Here is a 19,341-nt window from a genome sequence, read left to right as displayed (position 1 = left end):
GCACAGCAGTCTTAGAGTAGTTGTTGTTTTTTTACTAACCACAACTTTGGGAATAACTTCAAAGGCAACCCCACATAGAGTGCATTTCAGTGCTAAAATATTGAGGTTACCAGGGCATGGATGATTGTGGCCACATTATCTCTGTTCACAAATGGCCACATCTGGTGCACCAGCTGAAGCTGGTAGAAGGCACTCCCTAGTGACAAGGATGAGTCAATGATTAGAACCTTCCAAGGTACTGCAGCACCCTTTGTACGGTCATGCATAGGCCCTGGTGTAGAGCGTTCAGGATGTTTCATGCTGTTTTACTAAATGGGCAGAGAGGAGGATGTGATTCAGTGTGGCTCTCTTCCTTCTGCGCCAGAATATCCTGAAGTACACGGAACAAGAGCACCCCGATTACTACCTCCTTCTGGTTAGTGTACAGCGCCTGCGAGTGTTCATCTCGCACCACAGCCTTCTTTTCCAGTGCAACGAAGACCTGCTGATACAGAAGCGGAAGAAGCTGAGAAAGTGAGTGAAAAGGGGCTGCTTCCTTCTATTTTGATTAGGTACAGGCAAAGAAGAGCAAAGTTCTGCTGTAAGAAAAGTTGGAGTATGTGTCCACCCTCCCTCCCTGATCATTTATCCCTCAGCTACGGATCACTTCTGGTGTGGAGTCTAGGGGTATAAAGAGATATCAGAAATGGCCTGGATGGGTGGGACCACGTGAAAAGAATGGTTGGACCTTGTTTCTGCTCATTGTCCCTTGCAGCTGCCCCTCCTTGCATGAGCACAATGTGCGAATCACAGGCTTGGGAACAGAGAGGTTCACCAGGCACCGACACTTTCTGCCCCTGTTTATTCCTTGAGGAACACATGGCCTATGACTTTCAGAACAAGCTTTCAACACCAGAATGAGTCTGTTCCTTGAAGAAGTTGCTTCTTGCACCTTTCTCAGTGCCCTAAAAGCTGTTTTAAGCACAAATCTTGCTTTTCATTAACTTCTATGCAGCAGGTGGAGGTTTGTTTGTTTGTTGTTGTTTTGGCCACCCTCAGAAAGCAGTATATTTCTTCAGCTTGAAACATATACTCATATAGGAGGTATAATACACTGCTGAAGTGTTGTATGGAATTTGGTTCATGATTATGACCCTTTGAAATGGACTGAGGGAGCAGCTAATTAACTACCTGTCAACTGTTCAATCCTTTAAAGCCACGTATACACTGAAGTTCTGTGAAAGTTTTAAAGTCTTTCTGTATTGTAAGTAAAGATGTGCATAAAATGCAAACAATTTATTTCCTAAAGTGAATTGTCAGCCCTAGTGCTTCAGATTTTTGGCTTTTTAAAAATGTAACTCCATAGCCATGAGGCCTAGGAACATGCTTCTAATCAGTCAATGAAAAATTAAGTTCTCACAAGCTGAATGTGTGCCCCAAACCAAATTTGTGGTATTACATCACAAAGCTGTAGAAACAATACAGCACAAGTATGAATGAAATGATCCACTGCTGCAATGAACGTGGGAATAACAGGCTGCCATTTGTAAAAGCTGGTCCTCATGGTTTGACTGATGGTGGTATTATATCTTGATTCCACTAGATCTTCCTTCGGAAAGTTATACAAAGGTCTAGCTTCTCTATGCGCCAGCGCTGGCCAAGATGCGTCTCCAACGCTTAGCGCTACTTCCATCCGCGACAGTGGAATCCACTCTGAAGAGGCCATGCAACTGTTCCCATCAGCCCCGACTTCTGGAACAACGGCCATGTGAGTGCAATGCTCTTTTAATTATTACACTGATACCCCACCTTTCCTTCAAGGAGCTTGTGGTGGTGGTGGTGCATGGTTCTCCCTCCCCATATTTTATCCTTAGATTTGGCTGAGATTCCGCAAATGGCCCAAGAAGGGGTTTGAACCCAGGTTTCCCACAGCCCTAGCCCAACACTGTTGGTCGCTAGACCACACTGGCTCACAGAGCATTACAGCAGCATCTGAGTGACCCTACTGCAGGATGAGAAGGTTCCATGGCAGAATTACTGTACTGGCGCTTCCTAAGCCCAGCCGGCTCACTGTGCTGGCTGTGTGTGGGGCAGCTTTTTGCTCCAGGCCTTTTGCTTCTTTCCTTCCATTCCCTTTCCCATTGCAGTCAGTACACCAGGGCTGGAATAATTGAGGGTGCATTTTGCAAGGGAGGAAGAACCAGAGGGCTTTGGATCCTAAAGATTCTCCACTGCCCTTAACAACTGCTGGCCAGACAACCATTGCCTGTGGCTGTGGGTCTTTCAGTGAGTGAAGTAGGGTAACCGTGACAGCGTAAGTTCCCTTCCTCCCCAGCTGTGGAAGGGCACTTATCCGGTTCCCTCAATTGGCTGTTGGTCACTTTTAGGACTCCTTTATTGTTTTACTTCACATAATTTCAGCAGAATTGTATGTATTTAATGATTACTGCATCCACTTCTCTTTGTAGCTGTAATAGCTCAGGCTGAGGTAGGCACCTATCCAAAACTATTCATAAAAGGTTTTTTTTGGGGGGGGGGGTAGGTTTGTTCCCCTGATGTAAGGTGCCGAAGGCTGGCAGAGTGCAAGGGAGGTTTACTCTGGCAGCGCTGAGAAGCGCTTTGAATAGAGCCAAATTAAGGATGGACTTGAGAGTAGATGCACTGAAATCAAAGGGTCTGCTCTGAGGATGACTAACATTGGCGCTCACCCATAACATTGAAGACCAGAATGTTGGGGTTCTTGCTTAGTTATCTGTAAACCACTTGACGACTAGGGTGCTCCCATATTGTTCTATGTTGCTTGCAAACTGCTGCGACATGTCTTTCATGATGCAGCAAAGTATATAAAATAGGGCAAGCTCTCGACCCCAAAACTGGGGCTACCTGGAGTGTTTCCAGTCCAAACTTTCCTCAACAGCTTATGTTTGGTCTAGGGCTGGATTTAGATTTGATGAGGCCCTAAGCTACTGAAGGTAATGGGGCCCTTTATATGTCCAGCTGTCCTTTGCCAACAACAAATTGTTGCTGGTTTTTGTGTTGAATATATGCTATATGGTAATTTATGGACCTAATAGATATCTAAAGCCATTTGCACGTGTTGCCATGGAACCAGTCCATGCGGAGTGTAGGCACCCTATATATAGAAATGAGCAAACCAGTGATATTTTAGGGAGCAGGCTAGCAGGCGAGGCCCATTACTTACATCATAGGAGTCTACACAACACAAAACACTGTTGCTGTATGTAGGTTTTACAGTCATACCTTGGGTTGAAGTCGCTTCAGGTTAAGCCTTTTCGGGTTGCGCTCCGCGGCGACCTGGAAGTAACGGAGCACGTTACTTCCGGGTTTTGCCGCTCGCGCATGCGCAGACGCTCAAAATGACGTCACGTGCATGTGCAGAAGCGGCGAATTGTGACCCGCGCACATGTGCGTTGCGTTCACCTCAGGATGCGAACAGGGCTATGGAACAGATCCTGTTCGCATCCAGATGTACCACTGTATTTTATTTGTTTCTTATCTTATATTTTGGGAATTGTTGTTGTTTTTTCCTTTAATTTTTTTGGGCCCCGCCAAGAGAGTGGGGCCCTAAGCTATAGCATGTTTAGCTTATACCTAAATCCGACACTGGTTTGGTCTCCCTTCCAAGGCACTCGAGGTCCCACATGAAAGCGAGCCCCCAACAAGGCCTGGAGGGCCTGCAAGGCGCTTCCCCTTGCGAGTGGGAAACGGACGGGCGGCGGCCCGAGCACGGCCTGGCGCCCTCTCAGCTCAGCGAGCACGACCTAAAAGCTCTGGCCGCCTCCCTGCACGCCCTCCCGGACCTGGAGTACGGCGGCAGCGGCGCCCCTCCCTCGACGGGCCCCGACGGCAACCGCGAGCGGCCCCGTCGGCGGGCATCGGCGGCGGACCTCCTGCAGGACAGCTCTGGCTTCGCGCCGGACTACGAGGGCTTCGAGTACCGAGGAGACCCTTACGAGGAGGTGGAGCCGCTGCGGAACCTGCCCGCCTTCGAGGCGTGCTCGCCGGCCTCGTCCGAGTCCAGCATCGACATCTGCTTCCTGAGGCCCGTCCACTTCACCAACGAGCCCGGCAGGACGGAGCGCACGCTGCAGCCGCTGCCCAAGAGCGCGGCGCCGCCGCCGGCCAGCGGCACCTACAAGCGCGAGGTTTTCCGCAGCAAAGGCAAGCAGCTGAGCCGCTCGCTCAAGGAGTTCCCGCGCAGCAGCGGCGGAGGCGGCGGCGGCTCCGAAGGCATCGCCAGCACCAGGCTGTACAGCACCCGCAGCAGCAGCGGCAGCCGCCTGCCGGCCCCGACGGAGAGGGGCTTCCCGGCTCACGGCGCCCCCTCCGCCGCCTCCCGGAGCTCCCAGCGGCACCACTTCCCGCCGCCGAGAGGAGCGGGCGACCAGCCCAGCTTTCTGGAAGTAAGGAGAGCAAAAGGCAAGGGCAACGGCGCTTCCTAGCCAGGGTCTAAGCGACGGGGGAGGAGGAGGAGGAGGAGGAGCGAGGGCGGGCCCTGGGTGTCCCCCGAGTTCCCACAAAATTCATGAAAATTCAAATTTCGATGCCAGGGCCAGGCACGCTGTATGGCACCCATGGCCCCGGGCTCCCACCCTTGTGGGGCCAAGCTGGCACACTTGAGTGCGGGGGTTAGACCATAGCTGTCAATATTTCCCTTTCTTAAAGGGAAATTCCCTTATTCCAAATAGGATTCCTCGCAAGAAAAGGGAAAAGTTGACAGCAATGGGTTAGACCTGTGACCTGAAGGTCCCCTATCATTATCATTATTGTTAAGTTGTGGGTGAACATATCAGACAACACAGCGATTCTTCAAACAGCTCTTGTTTATTCAGAGGCCAGAACAGAACTGAACCAAAGGGTTCAGTCAGCCTGCTTATACAAGGCAACTGTAACACTTTCTGTAACTATCCAATCACTGAACGTCACTTTCAATCCCTTATTTGCATATGTGGACCTGAGTGAAAACTATCTACAGTATCCCCCTGCTGGCCCAGGGTGGGAACTTCAGTACTTAACAATTATCATTAATTAATGCCCCACCTTTTTCCCTGAAAGGGACTCAAGGCAGCTTAACATACCCTCCAACAGTTCTCCAATGAAAATAGGGTTATCCTATTTAATAATAATAATAATGATGATGATAATAATTTTATTATTTATACGCTGTCCAACAGACTGGGATGCCCCAGCTACTCTGGGCAGCTTCCAACATATATAAAAAAATAAACATTCAAAAACTTCGCGATACTGTACAGAGCTGCTTTCAGATGTCTTCCAAAGGTTGGCGCTGGGGTCACATAGCTCTGCTTCGAAAACTCCAATGCAGGAGAGTCCACCAAAGTATTAGAGATATTTGAAGCAGGTGGATTTCTCGGTGTATGGTTTATTTAAACTGTTACATTTGAAGTCAGGGTTGAAAAGCTGAAAAAAATACAAATCTCAGCAGCCCACTTTCTTACTGTGAACAAAATGTGAACATAGAGCAGGCTGCCCCACAGCATACATTACCCCATAGTGTAGCCTACTTTGAATCATAGCTGTCAACCTTCCCTTTTTTTTGCGGGAAATTCCCTTATTCCAGCGCAGTTTCCTGCTGCTATCCTGGATTGTTAAATATCGTCCCGAGACAGGTGAGGCTGCTGATCCCTTATTTTCAGATCTGAAAGTTGACAGCTATGCTTTGAATCCCCAGTCCAATTGGAGCCATTGTGGTGCAAAACTGTCTCTGGTTACATAGCCGTGCCTTTGGGGCCATGTTTGAGTTGTGACATACTGAATGCAGACACTGACTTTTAGGTACTATATAAATAGCTCTGGAGTGAAGCAGTCTCTCAGCATCCAGTTTTCATGAAACAGTTAGTGCCTGCATCCCTGTAGTTGTCGAGGCTAATGGAAGTACCAATTCGCATGGGGAAAAGAAAGGGAGCAGTTGTAAGAAATACATGAAACTTTTTTGAAGCACTCCATGCAAAACAGACCTGAAAATAAGGACAAGTGTGCAAAGGCAAGGATGCCTTTGTCGTTCTGCTTTTAGGCATGGGGGCTTGTAAACAAGGGTTTGTTATATCTGTATTTGTTTAATGCCATTTATAATTTTTGCGGGACAACTTTGTGAAATTCTTGTTTTTTTCATTTCAGGAGATGCATTTAGAAGACAACACCAGATTTTCTCATAGGGATGACAATGAGCAAACCTCTTTCAGCAGCCACACTCCAAGGCAAGAACAGAAAGGGAGATTGCGCAGTTCCTTCCGCAAGCTGTTCAAAAAGAAATGAAACACACATCTGATTTTAAAATTAGCTTATTTTAAAATTAAGACACCAGCCTTATGGCACTTGAAAAGAAGAAACAACCAACTCCTGAATTTTTTAGGAACTAGTATTTTATCCTGACTCGGGGGGTCAGAAGCTTACCGTATTTTTCCGTCTATAAGACGCCCCCATGTATAAGACATCCCCTATTTTGGGGGACTCAGACTTAAGAAAATGGCCCCAGCACTATCCGTGTATAAGATGCCCCCTAATTTTTGACATAATTTATTAGGGGGAAAACCTAGTCTTATACACTGGAAAATATGGTATTTTGCCACTCACGCAACTGTTACCTTATTGCTGCCATCAAGCAATAAGGGCCTCGCAGTTATAGAAGATTGTAGTATGATGTCATTGATGTATATGTCACAATATTTCTGAATCTCTTATCAGGACATTCTACGTACAAAGTCCAGACGTGTGCTATTTCACTTTTGCTACATGTTTATTATAATTAGGCAGGATATAAGGGCTGTACAGAGGTACCTTGGTTCTCAAACTTAATCCGTTCCGGAAGTCCGTTCCAAAACCAAGGCACGCTTTCCTATAGAAAGTAATGAAAAATGGATCAATCCGTACCAGACTTTTAAAAACAAACCCTAAAACAGCAATTTAACATGAATTTTACTATCTAACAAGACCACTGATCTAGAAAATGAAACCAATATGTACTGTACTAAAATAAATAAAACAGTATTGTAGAGGATAAAAATTAAAATTAATTTTTTTCTTAACTGCATTGAGGATAGTCATTGTTTGTATTGCTTTTATCCATTTCTGCAGTCACACAATCAATCAATCAATCAGTCAGTCAGTAGCTGAACTGGGTTCCACACAGTGACAAAAACAAATTAACCAAGCAAGCTTCAAAAACAAAAACGCAAAAGAAATAGCAAAAACAAAAGCGCCAAACTTAATCCATTCCAGAAGTCCGTTTGACTTCCAAAATGTTCAAAACCAAGGCGCAGCTTCTGATTGGTGCAGGTGCCCCTGAAACAATAGCCAACAACTGCATTGGATGTTTGACTTCCAAAAAATGTTCGAAAACTGGAACACTTACTTCCAGGTTTTTGGCATTTGAGAACCAAGGCGTTTGAGAACCAAGGTACCGCTGTATACTGATGTGTTTTGGGATGTCACGTGACCATCCCTAGTAGACATCATGGAGGTGAGCACGAACCATCTAGTACAGAAGTGGGACACAGGGACCTATAAAGAACTACATCATTTTACAACCCACCCACCCACCCCAACCATTTTAATTAGCTAGCAAAATGTGGAAGCATCTTTGCATGGTCCTAGATGGATCTGGCTGCCATCTCTAGGACGGCTCAGATTTAAGAGTAGCCAGGAAGTACCGGTAAGTGTGTTTATAGTTCCTGCAATAACTGATTTACAACTTAGTCTGTTTTAATGATGCAACATTGTTCTTGTTTTAAAATACAGTTGGATTGATGCTGAAAGAACAGATCTTCCACTGTTCTTTCTCCAAAAATATAAAGTGGTGCTACAGTGGAATCTGAATTTCTAAACAGATGTCACAGAAGAATCAATTTTATTTTAAAAGTGGTGGGGAATATTCAGAAGAGGGAGAGGAACTCCAGGAGAACTTGACTGGTTTCTTAATAGTCTAGGCATGTATTTATTTTGTTTCAAATAAACTTTGCTGTATTATTCAGACCAAGGGTATTGCTTGAGAATACAATTACCGTACCTTGAACAAGCGCTGCTGAGCATCCCAACATGAGCCTAAAAGCTGCTTCTCATGCTACAATTTATATATTCTTGGTTATACTCCTGATTTACAGCCAGGGCTAAGAGTAGTTGGGAAGAAGAAAAGCTTCTGTCAATTTCCTATGTTACAGGTATACAAGTATCTACTGGAAACAGTCCAAAGGCTTCATATCCCATGCAGATGTTTAGGAAGATAAGTGTGTGCAACTGACCAAGGAAAGCAGTAACAAGTACCAGATTAATCAATAAACTGGTAATCACGCTTTCTCATTGAATTGTAGAGTTGGAAGGGACTCAAGGGTCATCTAGTCCAACCCCTTGCAATGCAGGAACCCTACTAAGGCATTCATGACAGAGGGCCATCCAATCTCTGCTTAAAAACATCCAAGAGGATTCACCACTTTCTGAGGGGGCCTGCCCACTGCTGAACAGCTCTAACCATCTTCCTGATGTTAAGTCAAAATTTTCTTTCTTGCAGCTTGAACCCATTAGTTCAGGTCCCACCTTTTGGAGCAGGAGAAAACAAGCTTGCTCCATCATCCATGTGACAACCCTTTAGATTTGAAAATGGCTATTCCTAACGTGTATTTTCTTACACGTCCAACACCAAACAGGCCATTTCAGGAAACTGGATGTACAAAGGATTATCCTTCCACTATTATTAAAACCAACTGCAAGTAATTTTTTTCTGCTGTGTTGCCTACAAGAGACTAAATCATAACTGGGGTGGTGGTGGGAGGAATCTCCATATGTAGACACTGTTAAGTATTTAAGTATTTCAGATAAATACCGGTACCAGAATTGCCATACATCCGGAATTTTCCCGGACATTGCTGAGATTTGGCAGTTCAAAACAGTGTCCAGGCAGAAATTGCTTAAATGTCCAGAAAAATCCATTCTTCCTGCAGACTATCTAACCTCAATTGTTTAAGTATTAATAGTTACTGTAACAGCAATGTAGCAAAATACTCAGTTTAGCAACAAGTTGGAGGTCAGATGGAGCAAGACTACTGAAGAATGCAACCACATTGTCAATACTTGCATAGCATGGTATAACTTTAGCTCATCCTATGCACTTAATTATTCTGCAGTGGTAAATTTATTTGCTTCCTGTGTTAGGAGTGCATCTGAACCTTTGCGTGGTATCCAGATACCTCTTAACTGTGGTTGATCATTATAGGACAACACTACACGGAACAAAATTAAAATAATGCAGCAGGCTCACAGACCTAAGTTTTTACATATACAAGGATAAACACTTATAGGATATGTAAGGCATTTTTATTTATTTTTTATGAACAGATCTCTTGAATGCCAAAAAGTAACAGCCACTATTAATTTTCACTTTAAATGCAATCTGAATACCATTGCAGACATAGCATACAAAGCTGACCTACAGACATGATTAGGTACACACATAGGCCCATAAGATTTGCCAGTTTAGGATATCACCACTTCAACCTTAACGCAGCTGGATTGGACTGCCATAACTTCTCAACCATTTTAGCAAAGTATCCATGCCATTAAACAAAAGGCAATACGTTTTAAATATACAAATTATTAGAATTCATCAAAAACACAAACCTGTACATAGAGAAACAGAAAGTTTGGTTTCTAAATTGGCCAAATAAGAAATGCGACCAACAAGAGAATCTACCGTGTTTCAGAAAAAAAGAACCCATATTTTTTTTAAAAGGCACATTTGGCAGCTACTGAAAGTTGCATACACATCTGGCACAAGTTCCCCCCCTTTTGCCTGGGTACATTACTGTTTTACAAAGGTCTCGATGTGCAATTCTGCAGCAACTGACTGCTTAATGCACTGTTTTGCTGTTAAAGGCAAAAGGGGAATTTGCTCACAGTTGACAGAAAAAAATATGCACTTTAAGGTTTTTTGTTTTAAAGTAACAAAATTAATGGCAAATAAGGCATGAAAATTCATCCCAAAAAACCCAAGTGCTTTTGGCTTAATACCTTTCATCAGCAATAGGCCTGCATTTACATTTCATTAGCAGAGAAAAATTATTTAGCTCTTCAATAAGTATGGAAGTGATCACTGATCAGTTTAAGAGCACAATTTACAGCAGCTGTATGTGAGTTACCTCTTGCACCAGAGAGAAAACATCCAAAGAGGTTGCCTTGTTTATTTCTCCCCTCCCCCACTGTTAATTAAAAACTGGTTTTATATTACAGCAAGCTCCTCCCTTTCAACCACCAAAAATGTAGGGAATAGCAAGGATTTAATTTGTGCATTTTTTTTGTACACTGAACAGCAAGCAGGCAAGACACAATGACGAGAAAACATTCAGACAAGCTGACACGTTTCAACAAAAACCATTCAGGAACTTATCCAGCTCCAATCAAAACCACCCCAAACAGCTCCATCTACACTGAACACTACTAACCTTCAATAGATGTTAGTCTCTAAGTGCCACCTACCTTTGTCATAGCAGTGAGGCCAATTTTTATTTGGAGTCATGGTGGAACAAAATAATGCTTTTTTGAATTTCTTAGGAGACTACTTCCCTCTTCTTATTCTTTTAAAAAAACAGACACCCAAAAATTCTCCAGGCACCCCGGCACAGGTGCTAATTCTGCATCTCACCCTACAGAGTGGCTTTTCAGGGAATGGAGGGAGTGCCTACAGTGGTATGAGGGGTGATGGTTAAAAAAGCCCAGGTATGTGCATGCCGATTTGGATCTCAGTCAATTTTAAATGTAGCAGACACGACTAATTTGCAAACCTACTCAAATTCTAAGGTAGAGTTTAAAATGGAAAAACCAACCAACCCATGAGTTAAATTTGAGCAACTTACAGGCGCGTGTGTGTATGACAGCAAGCAGCAGCAAGACATGGCAAAATGAAAAAAATCCCACTCTGTAGCATGGCAAGGTCAAAACATGGGCATCAACTTCCTGCTTACAGGCTCTCAAGATTTCCCTCCCACTTTATTTATTATACTGCAGTTGGCACATTACTTCCAGAGAGTGAAAAGGCAGTTTACTATCAACCTCTAATAGCCAATTTGCTAGCGGAACAAATTTTTATTTCCAAGTCTGGGTGAACTGTATGTCAACCACTTGGTTCTATATAACCAGTACTTGGATACCTCTCCGTTCTTCCTGATGTTCAGTTATGTAACATCATTTCTATGGGGTTTATACTCCTATACAAACAGATATTGAAAAATAGTGTTTTAGATGGTCTGGTGAAGAGTTCTATGTAAGTCAGAAGTCTGCATACACAAATATTTGACCCCAAAAAGTTTATTTCCTTTCCTACTTTGCGACTTTCCAAACTCTTGATTGACGTACTAAAATTATACAAAGTAGTTTTTTATGGGGAATATTCTAGCAACTCATTGGGATGGATTTTGAAATATGCAGTGAAGTTTACTTCTGAAAAAGCTCGCCACTTCTTGTAGAACATCAAAAGGTGGGATAGCTCAGTTGGTAAAATCATGAGACTCTTAATGTCAGGGTTTGTGGGTTTGAGCCCCACATTGGGCATTGCAGGGGGTGGTCTAGATGACCCTCAGGATCCCTTCCAACTCTAAAATTCTATGATTCTATGAACTGCATAACAGATGTTTTGGGTGAGCACAAAGTAATTCTAATCAAACATTTTCAGTGCTTAAAAACACAGCACATTTAACACAATGAAAGTCGATTATGTTAAACAAGAGGCCTGAAGAATTACACACACTTTGCACATGTACAACATCCACTTCAGGGGATTTGGGGAAATTTTGCACACACAGATTTAAAATTTGCACTTTTTATAAGTTCTGCTGACCTAAATATTTTACTTCAGCTACCATAAGAGACCATGAAGCTGACAGATAGCCTCAATGGAACAAATAACTTAGTTTCTCTTAACTGGCTTAAGCCAATTCTTTCGTCATCTTGGATTAAGTATTTTATTTATTTAAACTGTTTGTATACTGCTTAATTATCAAAGTATCTGGGTTGTATCAAGCATGATAATCTTAGCAACTAAGGGGCTGCTGGAAATATTAAGTGAACATCATTTTCACACTCAAAACAAGAATAAGACAGATCTGTACAAAACGTTGCTGCTTGCAAATGCTAAATGGATTTATCAAACTATAATCCTGCTCCCACTTTCTTCTGGAGTGGATTGATTAGGGAACTTTCACTCTGTAGGCAGAGCCTGGAGAAACAACATTAGAGTGTTTTTCCTAGTTGGCTCAGGTGGGCGTAATATCATCTGCAGTATTTTAAAGTTCTTATGGACAGTGTTACAAGACAAAAAATGTATTTAAGTAAGGAGCAGTTTCTCAGCTTTCCCTTAGCAAGTTCAGTCATTTTAAAGTATCTCTAACCCTCAGCTGGGCTCAACTTAACACTTGTCATAGGCTAGCATTATACAAATTTTTATCTCAGAATGCCCTTTTGTTTCTGCATATCGTACATGTTAAGAAGGATCCATTTAATGCAGGTTAAATGAACGTTTTCCTGAAATGCAAAGACCACACTACATAATGCTGTAGAAGTGTCTTAGAACAGTAGGCTTTCATGGTGATACGGTCCTCTGCCATCACTGTTCCAGTGACATGGCTTTCTAGATTACCGAAATGTATTTTGGTTTTGCCAAGGAGAAAACATCCTATAAGAGTCTTAGCAACTAAGGATACAATACTGCACCATTCACAAGTCCTAGTGTAGTAGAAAGGATTAAAATATCTTCAATAAGTGGCATGCATTACTATCACAGTACAAGAATCAGAAGCGCAATTCACAGGTCTATGGATAATCCAAGGCAAAATATTCATGTAGATTATTTTCTTTCAAACATTTCTGACACGGTCAAGATCAGTTTCAAGGTTTAAGAAGTTAAACAGAGTTTGGAATTCTGAACTGTATTATATGCTTGAGATCCACGTTAAGCACACAGATGTTCACTTCCAAATCACCCCTAACACACATTTATTTCACATGCCAAACCTTGGATTTCTTCTAAATTTTTTCTTTACAGACTAAAACAATGAGCAAGAAAGAGAGGTGTGTACCACAGCATGTGTCTCCTCCTCAGTGCTTTAAACTGAAATGTACATTTAGAAATGCAATAATTTAATATATGTCAGCCAGACAAAATATCTGTATCTTTATTTCAATTAAATTAAAAACAATTTGCAAGTATATTTATGCAACATTCACTATATACATATGATTTATTTATGCAACTACAAGGCAATTCTATGGGTGCTGATTATTCATCTACCTACTGCTAGTTAAAACATGGTGATAACTAGGGAATATGGCCAGCGGATCATCTTTTGCATTTTCATGGCATAGTCTCAAAGATGTTGCACTACCAGCCATTAAGTGGGTTATCAGTAAACCTTAAAATGAAGACCTAACCTAGTCTAGATTTAACAGTCTTCTAAATGGAGAAACAGATTCAACTCTGACAATAGCATTGTTTTGCAGTTTGCATCATTGGTGTCATTCATATAAGACTTAAATCTCATTTGTTTAAAGGCGGTTAAAAGTTAGGCATTCTGTTTACTGGCAAAAAATTCTTTTTGAACTGGCACCATAATATTCATAAAGGAGGAGGAAAGTACCTCTTTGGTGAAGCCTAGGTACCCATGTATTTACTAGTAACAGTTTGTAAACAGGACTGCAGTACGGTGCTATGTCTTAGCTCTATGTTGGTTCAGTTCAGTACCACAGATCTTCCTCACAGTCCAGTTCATGATTTGAAAGCAGGGAATAAAACAAAAGAAAATTAAGAAGCCTATCAAGTTCCCTGTTTGAGATTCTTTTTTTAAAAAGTGCATAATATTTTTACTCCAAGAACTTACATCATGGTGGACAGATGAATACAGGACTATGCATTTTATCCCTCACAGGACATTACACAAAGCACAATGTCTGCTTATTGGCCCAAAGAGATCTGCAAATCTGATTTCTGGTACATTCAGGTGTCCACTGACTTTAGAACAGGGCCCTGCATACTATACTAACAAACAGCAACAGTTTATTCACGATAAGGGGCCTGTTATTAAGATTCTTTCTTCTTCTTCTTGTACACCAAATATCAAACGTAGAGTCTTTAGTGTTAGGAGCAACACAGCTCAACTCCTTGGTGCCCACAAGGTACAGTGCATCTATTGCCAGCAACAGACATGGCACCAGGGAAAGCATTCTCTCTCGAGCACAAGGGAGAATTCAGGTGGAGTGGGCATTCTCCAGCAAAGGGGGTCCATCACGATGCATCAATGGATGCGTGGGCTCCCTTTTGTAAGTTTTTGGAGGAAGCTTTGGGATATGTTGAGAAGTGCTTTGCCGAGGAGGAACAGGTGGCCCAGCAACAGAATGGAGGTCCGTATCTTGGGGTATCAAAGGAGGTGATGGCAAATGCCTCCGGACAACGTGAGGAGAAGGTGTCTGGGGGGGAGGCGGAGTAAATGGAGACGGACTGTTGGGAAAGAAAGTGTTGCCCAGTTCACTTTTTCTGCCTAAGGGTGGTGGCTGGAGATGGAGAGGTGAACTAGAGAAAACATCAGGAGTTCGTACAGGTTCTCGAGGTGGCAATACAGGTGGGCTTTCTGGGGGGTCAGAGATGGAGGTCCTGTCTGGCACCGAGTATCTCGGTGAATAGATTTTTGATGTCGGCTGCCGAGGAGGGATTGCTGGTGGGCTGTCCAGATGTGCAGAAGAAATCTGAAATATAAAGATTTGTTAGTATATAATTCAAAGACCTCAATGTTGCACTGGGGAACAAATATGCCAAGATGGTACCTCACAAAAGAGGGCGAAGACACTTTGGACTAATTCCACCTGCAGAGGTGAGTTGAGAGAATTACCCAATACAGGTTGTTCTCTTTCAGAGTAGAAAGAACCCACACAGCATGTCTAATATGAATTATCTTCAAAGGATTAGAGAAAGCCCAAAGCAGGAATGGCCAATCCTTGGGTTGTAGACATTATCTACTACCCAAAAGAACCTACCAATTTTGGTAGCAGCAGCAAAAGGAAAAAGTTGGGTGTGCAAAGCGCAGTGCTGTGATGGAGGAGACAACTGCCCACCCCTTCAAATTTGTCTCTGGAATGATCATTTGAGCAACGGGGGCAATGACACCTAGTCCTCAGCTGATCGGCATGGAAGAGGAGGGGCTAGGTGCCTACCTGCCTGCCTGTGAGAGTATGCACAAGAGAGTGTGGGATGGCCAGCTGCACTGCTGGCATGTGGCCCCTAGAGGATGACTGTGGCCTTCTGGCCAGAAGGGTTTAGCTACCTCTGGTCTAAAGGCTTTCATTTCATCTTCCTTCTAGGAGTGCTCCTACAACAAGATTCCAACAGAGGACAAAAGCTGGATGCCCATATAAAGGAGAAGGGGTGTGTGTGAGGGGGGAGGGGGAAATAAGAGAGGGTTGTCAGACTCTTCTCTATTGCCCACATCTCTTCCAGAAGCAAGAGATGGGAAGAGGAAACAGAATCGGGTTGGATAGGTAGGAGATCCAGCACAGGAGATGGGAGCCCTTTAGAAGAAGAAGAGGAGTTTGGATTTGATATCCTGCCTTTCACTGCCTTTAAGGAGTCTCAAAGCGGCTAACATTCTCCTTTCCCTTCCTCCCCCACAACAAACACTCTGTGAGGTGAGTGGGGCTGAGAGACTTCAAAGAAGTGTGACTGGCCCAAGGTCACCCAGCAGCTGCATGTGGAGAAGCGGAGACGCAAACCTGGTTCCCCAGATTACGAGACTACCGCTCTTAACCACTACACCACTACAGTGGCAACCAGAAATTTTATTTTTTACTAAAGTCATTATTGTTCCCCCTCCCTTCCTCTTAAAAAAAAGGTTATCCATTTGGATGGGACCCAAACTAGTCCTCCCATTGTTTTTGCAGGCGCATACCTTATTGGGTCTTCTTTTTTTAACTTTCTTAAAGCTGCTAGTTGTGAGTACGGCAGCAGGATCCCTACCTTTTTTAAAACAGCCACTTAAAACTGAAACTGCAGGAACCAGAGCTCCAGGAGCTCCAGGAGGTGGGAGTGGGTATGGAAACACTGAAGCAGCTTTAAATAGCCCATTCATGCTGTGCCTTTACATTAACATTAAAATAAGCCAAACTCATTTATCATTATAGATTATAGGTGGTGCATAAAAAACCCAGAATGTTTTCCTCCCAGTGAATGTTAACTTTTGCTGTCAACATGTATAAGAATTAAATGAAACTAGATTGTAAATCTGAAGCTCCATTTATTTTAAAAGGCGGAATAAACTGCTTCCTCTGTGGGGAGGCACACACTAGTGGTCTTTTGTCTTTAAAGGTTGTGGGGTGGCAGTGACAGCAGGCTCTCCCTCTCCACTGTATTTTCATCTCACTGTTCCTGCAGAGAGAAATGCGGTGAAATTACCTTTGAAGGAGAAGATTCAGCAGGAGCAGATTCTGGACGTCTCCGGGGAGGAATAGGAGGGGGAACGGTAATTTCATCTGAGCTTTTTGGAAAAGTTATGGAAGACACAGAAGCTGACCCTGAAAGTGTATGAAAAATTCTATTATCCATCTCATTTGAATTTTTCTACTTTTCTAGTACTTTAACAGTAAATTCTAAACACACGAAGTACAATACAGCATATAAAAGGTATGCCTCTTATTTATAAGCCTCCTTCTGCTAAGTTCCTGAGGAATCAGGATTTCTTTTCACAAACAAAACAAAGCAGCTTAAGCCAAAGAGCTGCTGTGGTATTCTTAGTGTTGTATCTTATGTTTTAACATGCCCTTGGACCATGGATTGATAAAGGCCAAGAAACAAACAAAATGAATTAAGAAAATAAAATAATTGTCACTGTTACTAGCATCCTGCCATGTACAGGGTGAGTCTTTTAAAAGAGGCCCTGTGGAACATGTGTACTCTGTATCCACGGGCCCTCTTTTAAAGGACTCACCCCGTACAAACAGCAAACAAGGCATTCACTTAAAACAGTACATCTCAGTTTTCCCTTTTCAATCATGGTTTGAATTCAATCAAATTTAAGAAAACCGTTTTCAAAATACATCAACTAAACTATTTCCTGTGGTTTGGCACATAACAGCAGTATCAGAAAACATGGTCACATGCGACACAGGCCAAACTACTTAAAAAGGAGAATAGGCCAATCCTTGCTAGAGCACCTACTTGAATGAAAAGGGGTGGAGGGATCAGAGTCAAAGACACTGCAGACATCTGTGGTGCTGGAAGTGGACGATGGTGGAGGTGGGGTGAGAGGTGTTCTTGGAGAGTTTGGTGCAGAAGCAGCACTTTCTGTTTCACTCTCAGGGACACGACTGTAACTGATTTTTCTTGGCTCCTGTTGCAGAGGTGTAGGGTGTCTCATGGTGCCTGGTCTTGGGTTTGATGGACGAACACCCGGAGATTTGAGAGAATAGGTATACTTTTTGGGCTGCACAGAAAACCAAAACCACTGTTTATATGAAGAACACTGATAGTTTTGACTGTAAAATTACTTACTTTTTTTTCTTTTAAAAAGTTTGTGCAGCTCTAACTGTATTTTATAGCATACATTAACTGAGAAATCTAAATACTCACAAATCTTGGGGGTGGCTTGACGTTACGTGGCTCTATTTCTAGAGACTTGTTGAACAGATAATCTGCAAACTCTTTTTCCATGCTATTTCCCATTGGATTCAGATTTTCAAAAAATTTCTGAAACCCAAAATATTCAGAAAGATTAACACAGAATCGACAGATCTGCTGAACAGCAAAACCAGATTAAAATCAACTCTTATTTGATGAGGACATGCTCTAGAAGTTGATAATTGAGAAATAAAAGAACTGTAGAGTTGGGAACCAGTCTAAGGGCTGAAAATAAATTCAGATGTAATATAATCAGCACAATACCCTGGTCAGCAAAGGAGCTTCAGCCAACAGTATAAGCATTTCCTCATGACCACTAAAAGGAAGCTGAACCTGGAAGAGCAAAAAACCCTACTTACTCTGATATCAGCTTCTCCTCTTAGGCAGTATGGCTGGTTTTGGTACTGTTGGATCTCCCCTGTTATTTCAGCCACCTTCCTCCGCTTACTGAAATTGATAAGTTCTTTCCCGTGTCGTTTGAGAAATTCAGGATTGCCTTCTTCCGTTTTCAAGATGTTTGTTAAATAAATTCCTACAATTAACATCCAAAAAAATTGCAGCTATAAAATGGTTATGGTCTTTCAATGGAAAACTAGAATTAAGGTTAGAGCTACAAAGGCTTTGGGATGGTTGAATTATGCACTTAAAATTTTTCTGGAGATCCAACAAAAGGATTCCTGATCTCCTCTCCTCCAAGCAAATGTGTCTGCTGGCCTTGCTGCTGCTACTTACCTGGGGTGAAACGAAGTTTGGGCTTCATCTCAACACATGGTTAACTAACCTTGGATGGTGGCTGAAGGGCACTGCCCACTTAATGCCTGTTTGTGACCAAGTCATTCTAATGGCAAGCTACACCTTTTATCACCTGCCTCTGTACCCACCTCCACATCCTCCTTCAAAACTCCACAGTGCCCCCTAACCCTTTCCTCAGCTTTTTGTTACTAGTTTCCAGACTCACAGCATGCACCCAACCACCCTCTTTGAATCTCATCCTCGTTTGTTTGTTTTTTACCTGCCATTCTACCAGCTCTTCATCTGAAAGGCTCTCACTCAATAATAATTTTTAAAAGACAGTCTATCCACCCTCCCCCCAATGCATCAGACCTAACATAGAATGAAAAAGGAGGAGGGGATGGAGCGGGTGAAGCAGGTACCAGGACAGGTTATGGTGTTCTTATAACAACCAGCTGAGGTTTAAACTGTTCAGGGAAAGGAGGATGAAATGGCCCTGCTTCCCTTCTCTCTCTCTGCTCTGCAGCCCGATAAAATGGCTGCTGCTAGGTAAGTGCTGAAGGAGAGAAAGGCTGAAAGACTGGAGGTCTCTCATTAGAGCGAATGGAGTGACCCTACTTCCCTTCTTTCCCCTTACCTTCAAAGGTCTCCAAGTTTCTTCTCTCTCCATTCTTATATCTTTTTTTGTATCTATCCATGACTTTCACTCCTCCAGCTCCATCACCCTTCACTGACTTCTAGACCATCTGTGATGTTACCTACTTTCCTTCTTCTTCCAAACCCACAATTACCATGAAGCCTTTGGTACCACCCCATAATCCCCATACCCTATCACCAAGGCTATGTGTATGCAACTGGAACAGTAATACATTCCTTTTTACTACCTTCCATTGCACCCTTTTGGTGTGTCAAATTTCAGATTATAAGCTCCTTGGGGCAGGGCTATGTGT

At 42.9% G+C, this 19,341-nt stretch overlaps 2 protein-coding genes across 5 annotated transcripts in view; one reads left to right on the top strand and one right to left on the bottom strand.

Annotated features, from left to right (window-relative positions):
• The window catches only part of ARHGEF33 (Rho guanine nucleotide exchange factor 33), a 28,528-nt gene extending 20,538 nt beyond the window's left edge, over nt 1-7,990 (top strand). For 2 of the 4 annotated variants that reach the window (XM_083605083.1, XM_083605082.1), the window contains exons 13-16: nt 365-513; nt 1,583-1,747; nt 3,626-4,403; nt 6,139-7,990. In XM_083605083.1, the coding sequence (XP_083461209.1) occupies nt 365-513; nt 1,583-1,747; nt 3,626-4,403; nt 6,139-6,276 (1,230 nt within the window). In that variant the 3' untranslated portion in view covers nt 6,277-7,990. Of the gene's footprint in view, nt 1-364; nt 514-1,582; nt 1,748-3,625; nt 4,420-6,138 lie in introns of all 4 variants that reach the window. The other 2 variants (XM_083605085.1, XM_083605084.1) reach the window with 1 other exon arrangement.
• Nucleotides 7,991-9,308: 1,318 nt separating this feature from the next.
• The window catches only part of SOS1 (SOS Ras/Rac guanine nucleotide exchange factor 1), a 40,934-nt gene continuing 30,901 nt past the window's right edge, over nt 9,309-19,341 (bottom strand). Inside the window, exons 18-22 of the mRNA XM_083604884.1 lie at nt 18,019-18,191; nt 17,612-17,728; nt 17,201-17,465; nt 16,439-16,557; nt 9,309-14,739 (exon numbers count right to left, since the gene is read on the bottom strand). Of these exons, the coding sequence (XP_083461010.1) occupies nt 14,245-14,739; nt 16,439-16,557; nt 17,201-17,465; nt 17,612-17,728; nt 18,019-18,191 (1,169 nt within the window). The 3' untranslated portion in view covers nt 9,309-14,244. The remainder of the gene's footprint in view (nt 14,740-16,438; nt 16,558-17,200; nt 17,466-17,611; nt 17,729-18,018; nt 18,192-19,341) is intronic.

This window comes from Podarcis filfolensis (assembly GCF_964270895.1).
Source record: "Podarcis filfolensis genome assembly, chromosome: 3".
Taxonomy (NCBI): domain Eukaryota; kingdom Metazoa; phylum Chordata; class Lepidosauria; order Squamata; family Lacertidae; genus Podarcis; species Podarcis filfolensis.
Note: the sequence above shows the minus strand (reverse complement) of the source record. Positions and strands in the feature narration are given on the sequence as shown.